The 7,551-nt window shown below is 34.0% G+C and overlaps 1 protein-coding gene across 1 annotated transcript; it reads right to left on the bottom strand.

Annotated features, from left to right (window-relative positions):
• Positions 1–3,682: 3,682 nt before the first annotated feature.
• On the bottom strand, positions 3,683–6,401 carry LOC110690630 (cationic peroxidase 1-like). The gene is made up of 4 exons (XM_021867478.1): positions 6,050–6,401; positions 5,077–5,268; positions 4,824–4,989; positions 3,683–4,270 (listed from the first exon to the last, which is right to left on the bottom strand). The coding sequence occupies exons 1-4, from the start codon at positions 6,266–6,268 to the stop codon at positions 3,879–3,881; spliced, it is 969 nt and encodes a 322-aa protein (XP_021723170.1). The 5' UTR covers positions 6,269–6,401; the 3' UTR covers positions 3,683–3,878.
• Between the last annotated feature and the right edge of the window lie 1,150 nt (positions 6,402–7,551).

Here is a 7,551-nt window from a genome sequence, read left to right as displayed (position 1 = left end):
TGCAGCTTTAAGTGAAGCAATTTCCTTGTGAGAGTTTTCCAGGTTGTAAGCCAATGTTTCAAAGGCCTTCAACAAGGAAGTTCTAGTACACGAATTTGCTTTACTTATAGCTACTGAAAAATCAAGAGTATCACTAGTGGTTGATAAGTCTCTAGGGAACCAGGAGGTCAGATCCTCTTCACCATCAATTGGTTCAAACGATCTTTCCTTTTCTAGTTCCACTTTACACTTGTCCAATTCAACCTCTAGTTCTGCTACTTGATTTTTTAGTTCATAACAGACTCCTTCTAGATGATCACAACTAGCAATAGCAATATTACATTCACCACGTTTTTCTTTTAATTCTCTTTTGCAAGTTATGTATGTTTCACTTAGTTTATAGCATTCATCTAGTAAGGAATCAATACAAGCAAGCATATTTTCTCTATCATATTCATGCATATCTTCTCTAATTTGCTCTAAGCTTACCTTGCGTTCATGTAGTACATCCTTCTTTGCCATAAAGCATTTGTTGAATGTACTGGTTCCCCCTCTGGTTCCTGGACCAGTGCTGTTTTCCTTGATGTTTGTAAAGGCAGTTAGGCAAACATCTGAGTTGGGTGATCCTTCTTCTTCATCTGACCCTGAGTCAGAGTCTCCCCACATGGAAGCTATCATGGCATTCTTGTATGCTTGTTTATCTCCGGATTTAGACTGTTTGTCATTCCACTTAGGACAATCTCGAATAAGATGTCCTTTTTCTCCACACTTGAAACATCCTGTAGAAGAAGAATTAGAGTTAGATTTTTTATAGTTTTTAAAATGCTTACCTTTGAAATTCTTTCTTTGATCTCGAAGAGATCTCTCAAATCTTTTTGCAATCATGCTAATTTCATCTTCATCATCTTCTACTGTTCCCTTAAGCGCCATGCCTCTTGCTGGTTCCTTCTCAGACTTAGAGTCAATCAGCATCTCATGAGTCATAAGGGAACCAATCAGCTGTTCCAGAGACAAGGTAGACAGATCCTTTGCTTCGTATACTGCTGTTACCTTGGCTGTCCATGCATCTGTTAAACTACGCAATAATTTTCTCACAAGATCCTCGTCAGATAAATTTTTACCAAGAGATCTAAGATCATTTACAATAGTCATAAACCTACGAAAGCAATCATTGATTTTTTCATTTTTATTCATGGCAAACAATTCATATTTAGACATGATTAAATCAATTTTAGACCGTTTTACCTCACTGGTTCCCTCAAACGCAAGTTTAAGGGTGTCCCATATCTCCTTAGCACTACTGCAGCCAGATATACGATTTGTTTCGGTCTCACCTATTGCTTGTTGTAGTATTGACATTGCCTTAGCATTCTTCTCCAGCAACTTGTAATCAGCAGTGACCAATTCGCTATCTTTCTTGGGAACCTGGTTCCCCTCAACATCTGTCTTGAGAATGATATTAGGACCATTTTTAACTACGAGCCAGCATTCATAATCAATACCCATGATAACATTCTGGATCCTGTTCTTCCACCAAGCATAATTATTTCCATTAAACTTGGGTGACTTGTTGTCATAACCGATTGCACTTAATTCTTGAGTACTCATTCTTAACTCCTCTAGATGTTACTCTTTCGAGAAGCTTAGGCTCTGATACCAATTGAAGGTTCAATGGGCACTCAAGAGGGGGGGGGGGTGAATTGAGTGTTAAGTAATCGTTGGCTAATTTTGCTTCTTTTCGGATTATGTGTGAGGAACCAGTTGTGCTGGTTCCCGTACGCAGCGGAATATAAATAAGCAATAAAGAAGACAACAAATTTAACGAAATAAAACAAAGCAATAAAGAACACAACAAATTTAACGAGGTTCAGCCAACTCAGGCCTACGTCCTCCTATCCTAAGTTCTTTATTAATCTACTCCGAAAAACAAAGACAAAGAACACTCTGCTGTTCCCTACTCCGGGAACCAGCAAACCCCACACTCTACTCCGAGTGTGCTCTCGACTTACACTCGTAAGCCCAATGTGTTTGAACTCACAAACACTCACCCAGCCTTTAACCCCTTTGTTAAAGACTCAATACAAGAATCAAGAACTCCCCTTTGATCTCACTTCTACGAAGCTAATTAAGAGAAAAAGTTTAAGTACTAGAATGCTCTTGTATATGACTTGATGAATGGGATTAGTGCTTAAGTATATGCTCTCAAATAATTGCTCTTTTAATTTCTGGAGAGGCACACGAAATATGTGAAATAAGATGAGTTTATATAAGCTTAGATTCCTAAAACCTAGTTTCCTTAAATCACACAATCTTAGAGAATAAGATATATTGTAATTTTAGGAAAGTATTTATCTTATTTGATTTAATCACAAAGATAGAATCAATTAAGATAAATACTCCTAGTTTTTAGGTAACCAAGAATATTTCATCTTATTTCCAGCTGCACAAAATATTTTCAAAATAATCTTTTCGAAAAAATCTTTTTGTAAAATCTTTTTCCAAAACGGCAGCTCGAATATTTCGTACAGTGAACCTGGTTCCCCGACCTGGTTCCCTGAATTGAAACATGTTATGAAACCTGTTCCAACTTTGTACCAGATTTCATATCATACTTCAATATACTTTTAAGCACTTATATAACCCAAACATGCAAGCATACTACGGAGCATATTACATGAAAACCTAGATAACATATTAAAGCATAAATCGTCTTTTCTTCATGTAATCTTCAAGACTTGAATCTTCCTTGAATACTTCTATTATGAGCAAACAATCTTTCTTCGAAATATCTTCGAAAGGCTTCTATGCTCCAAGTCTTGGAATCAACTCAACTACTGCACATGTAACATGGTTAATGCACAACATAAAGTAAGTGACTGCTGTACCACGTAGCAACCATGGAAACAGTACATACTGGTTCCCTACCAGTACATAACACTTTTATCATATAACTGTTCCCTGTATAAAGACAAGTTAGTTCAATAAGAAAACTCATGTAAGTAATAACTTGTCTGGGGAAACAGTGTTCTATGTTAGCTGGTTCCCCTAACTGTATCGAACACTTTCAAGGACCTGTTTCCCTTAGCTGTTTGTCATCATTCAAAACTATCAATCAAAACCTAAGGGACTCAACATGAACCCTCGAGTAACCCCTGACCAAGCTCCTTAAATAACCCCTGACAGAGTAACTTGAGTAACCCCTAACCAAGTCTTTTGAGTAAATCTTGACCGAGTAACTTGCGTAACCCCTGAATGAGTAACTCGAGTAATCCCTGACTGAATAATTCGGATAACCCCTCGGGTAACCCTTGTCACAAGGTATGACCCGCTAAATCAAAAAGTTGCTAATAAAAATGACTTAAAAGAAAAGTATTGTGACGAAACAAAAGGAGTACATTTAAAAAAAGAATGGGGAGTATTAGTTAATTTCTACAAACTTTTTGAACTATTGGAAACACTAAAGAGTATTGATTGGGCCTTTCATTATATAAAAAAAAAATCACTTGGTTTTTGCACTTGTAGTGTCCCAACTTTTCATGATGATGCATGTAGCCTTTATCACTTAGCCCAATAAAATGGTGCTATAAATGGGCCTTTGTATGTAGTTAGCTACAATAGTAACATACCAAACTAGTTGGACCACAATCAATTTATAATACCAAGAGTTAACATGCAAAATAATCTTCACAAAAACTAACCAATCTTTACTAAAATGAAGCTTGACAATAATTACATTAAAATTATATCACAATTCAGTAATCCTTACAAAGATTGTAAATCACCCCAATATTTTCTATTTTCTTAAGAAAAATATATATATATCAAGCACAACATTAAAACTCTTAGCTCTTTCCTTATATTTTTTTTTTTTTTTTTTGAGCTTAAACATAAATTTTAAATCAGTTAGTCTTCCTACAATTAGTTCTAATTTCTCCACTTGTGCCCGTAAGAACACTCATGTTACCCATCTTCACCATTGCATTGGCGAAATCCGTGAAGAATGTCGAAGAACTCGAACTATAAGATGAGACTTGAGAGTCAGTTGTTCCACCATTCCCACTAAACAATTGTTGGTCGGAGTGAAGAAGACCTTGTTGGGTCAACAAGAGGGTGAAGTATGCATTGTCGAATGTTGTAGGGCTTGTTGTATCGAGAGGTGATAGGTTGTTGTCGCCTCCATTACTAGGGCAATTTGCTTGTAGAGATGTTGCAAGTGTGGAGTTTATGTTAGTCTCGTTGTAGATTCGTGTTCGGAAACTAGTGCATCTTGCTTGCCCTAGAGTGTGAGCACCTACAATATCATGCAAAAATAAAACACATTAGTCAAAAAAAAAAAAAAAAAAGACTTAGGCCTGTTTTGATTGACTGAAGTCAGCTGAGCTGAACTGAATATTTTATAAGAGAAGGAAATTAGGAGCTGAACTGAACTGAACTGAACTGAGCTGAACTAAACTGAATTTCAACGTATGATAACAGGCTCTAATGATATAGGTTTATATATTAAGAAGTAATATTATTACACTCATTACCCATGCATGTTGGATCGATAGATAAGATTAATACCATAGAGTTGCATGCGTGTTAGTATTATAAGCCACGCAAAGAAACTTCCTAATATAAATTTTTACTTACATACTATTATAATAGTGTGACGGTCTACTATTTATGCCTTAACCTTTAGCATTTTATTAAATTACTTTGTAATAAGTACAGTTGTATAGGTTATGTGTTCATGAAAAAATATTATTTATAAAAAAGAATCTAAAATATGTGACTAATATATATTGTACTAGACCAATTACAAAGAATGTAAGAAAGTAATGTGTTATAAAATGAATAAATACCGGATAAAGCCACTAATTCTTGGGTGGTAAAGCCTTTGTTGGAGAAGAATGTAATGAGTTGGGAAAGATTCAAAGTTGGGGCTGGAACATTTGCATTTGCTGCACTTTGACTTGCTGTTGTCGAATCTCTTCTTCCTAATTGTACAGTCCAACTTTGTCCACCTAGCTGAAATTAGGGAACAAAAGTTGAAAATATAATTAGATCAAGTATGTCATCACTTTCCTTTTTAACATACATTTATAAAAGTCTTACCGCAACCACGGAGTCTCTAGCGGCCACAGCTAATATATCAGCACAAGATACAACACCGGCACATACACTCTCAACTTGTGATTTTATCGTGTCAATTACTTCATAACCTCTCATTGAGTTTGCATTTGGCCCGGCTGTTTTTTCTCCGGTGAAATTAGTAGTATCATCGAGTAGAATTGATGCATCACATCCCTATTGTTCATCCACAAGTAGAAAAAATAAACATATATTTTGTTTCAAAAAAAGATGGCCGTCAAATTAAAGAGAAAGTATAATTCTCTTCTAATGAACATTATCCTACCGCACATGCATGTATATAAAATACTTAAATAGATAATTAAACGTGTAATATTACTATATTTGTTATCCATCACTATTCAATACGTAAGTATTAAATGACAACTATTAACTATTCAAAAATATGTAAGTATACACTGAATTGGAGTAATAACAAAAAAAAAAAAAAAAAAAAAAAAAAAAAAAAAAAAAAAAAAAGGGGGTGAAATTCTTGATTCTTTTAACATTTTGTGGGATTTCAGTTGGCTAACAATAATTAATTCTTCAGTCACAGTTTTTCCAATAATTCATTTCAATGTGTCATGTACAAACAATATACTTTAACCATATTGTCCATATATGTCTTAATCAAATTTAATACTTTTTTATTGTAATACTGAATTTGTATTAAGTATATAATCTAGTAGTATATAAACCATTTATGTCTTAATAAATCGTAATACTTCTTTGAAGTACTGAATTTTAATAATAATGATTCTTTGAATTATTGTATTTATATAATAATGATATGATTGTATCATCACACCAAAAGGAAAATTTAGCGTTTAGAATTGCATGAAAAATGATCATTGATCAACTATAGACTTAATTAGAAGAATGAAATTAATATTGCATGTACCAAAAAACAAAAAACAAAATATGGTGTAAATGGAATAAGTGTTGAATATCGACTTACGTTAACAAAGCAATCATGGAAATGAAGTCGAAGCAAGGATGCTCCCATACGAGACTCATTCTTCACAGCAGCTTGAACCGCGGATTGGATTGTGGAGAGCGCATTTGGGCATGAGCTTGAATAGAAATTTGATGATAATTGAGCCGTAGCTGCACCAATTAGTACTAAAAACATGCAACACCGAAGCTTAAAACTAGAATTTTTTGATGTGGAAGCCATTTTTATTATGGTAAAAGGTGGTATATAAACTTTGTAATACGAAGCAAGAAAGCTAGCTTAAGAAATTTAATTTGCTTTCTTTCTTAAGTGATTGTGATAACAGTGGTTGGTTTGAGGCGTGTATATATATACATATTTATTTTGTTTTTATTTGAACAATAATTATTTATATATATTTATATGTAGGTGACAACATAAAGATGTGAACAACTCTAGTCAACAAAAGACGAAATTATTCGGTTGGCTAAATAATAAGCAACTTTGTGTTAGCTTATATAGTTATAGTCTTAGAGAAGAGGACTTACGGACTGACTATAGCCCAATTTAGACCAAAATTGATACATAGGGAGTAATTCGTGGTCGTATACGTCGTATATATTTGTCGTGTACGATTGGATTAATAAAAAATAAATAAATATAAATTATCCTATATTGAAAGATTGGAAGAATGAGACTTAGTTTGCGTTTAAGGTTTATGGCCGGATTACATATTCTACTGTCATATTAATGTAAACTCTAAAACTAAGTACGAAGTAATTGCTTAAAGTGTCTCAAAGATATACAGAATAATATTTGAACCAAGCACTAAGTCAATAGATGTGATCTAAACTTAGGGCCTGTTCATATTCACTGGACTCAGCTTAATTGAACTGAACTGAACTGAATTGACCAAACTGATTGTAGGCTTGTAGCTAAACTGATCTCAACTGATTAAAGTTGAACTGAACTAAACTAAACTGAACTAAACTAATCTAAAATGAATATTTTATGAGAGAAGGAAATTAGGAGTTGAACCGAACTGAGGGCCTGTTCTCTTACATTGAAATTCAGTTCAGTTCAACTCATTTCAGTTCAGTTCAGCTCAGTTCAACTCCTAATTTCCTTCTCTTATAAAATATTCATTTCAGTTCAGTTCAGCTCAGCTCAGTTCAGTTCAGTTCAGTCAATGAGAACAGGCCCTGAACTAAAGTGAACTGAACTAAACTGAAATGAATATTTTATGAGAGAAGGAAATTAGGAGCTAAACTGAATTCAACTGAACTGAAATAATATTTAAGCTGAATTGAACGGGCCCTTAATATATTATACAACGATAAATGTAGTTTTTATCCCCATATATGATATTGAGATTGAGAGCTAGCTCATGTACGGTCAAAAACTTTTTCATGACGGAGAGTATTAAGGAGGTAGATTGAATTGCGCAATTCTACTTAGCCTATCTAATTGTATACCTTTGGGAGTGTATATATTTGTAACAAAAATTTATTTATTTAACCAGTAGT

This window comes from Chenopodium quinoa, unplaced genomic scaffold (assembly GCF_001683475.1).
Source record: "Chenopodium quinoa cultivar QQ74 unplaced genomic scaffold, ASM168347v1, whole genome shotgun sequence".
Lineage (NCBI taxonomy): Eukaryota > Viridiplantae > Streptophyta > Magnoliopsida > Caryophyllales > Amaranthaceae > Chenopodium > Chenopodium quinoa.
This window is presented reverse-complemented; position numbering and strand designations above follow the sequence as displayed.

Excerpts from the sequence above, each read along its gene's own strand:
- LOC110690630 (XM_021867478.1), bottom strand. The coding sequence starts at position 6,268 with ATGGCTTCCACATCAAAAAATTCTAGTTTTAAGCTTCGGTGTTGCATG. Across the intron at positions 5,269-6,049 it reads TCCATGATTGCTTTGTTAAC|GGATGTGATGCATCAATTCT; the intron begins GTAAGTCGATAT and ends GATGAACAATAG. Across the intron at positions 4,990-5,076 it reads CTAGAGACTCCGTGGTTGCG|CTAGGTGGACAAAGTTGGAC; the intron begins GTAAGACTTTTA and ends CCCTAATTTCAG.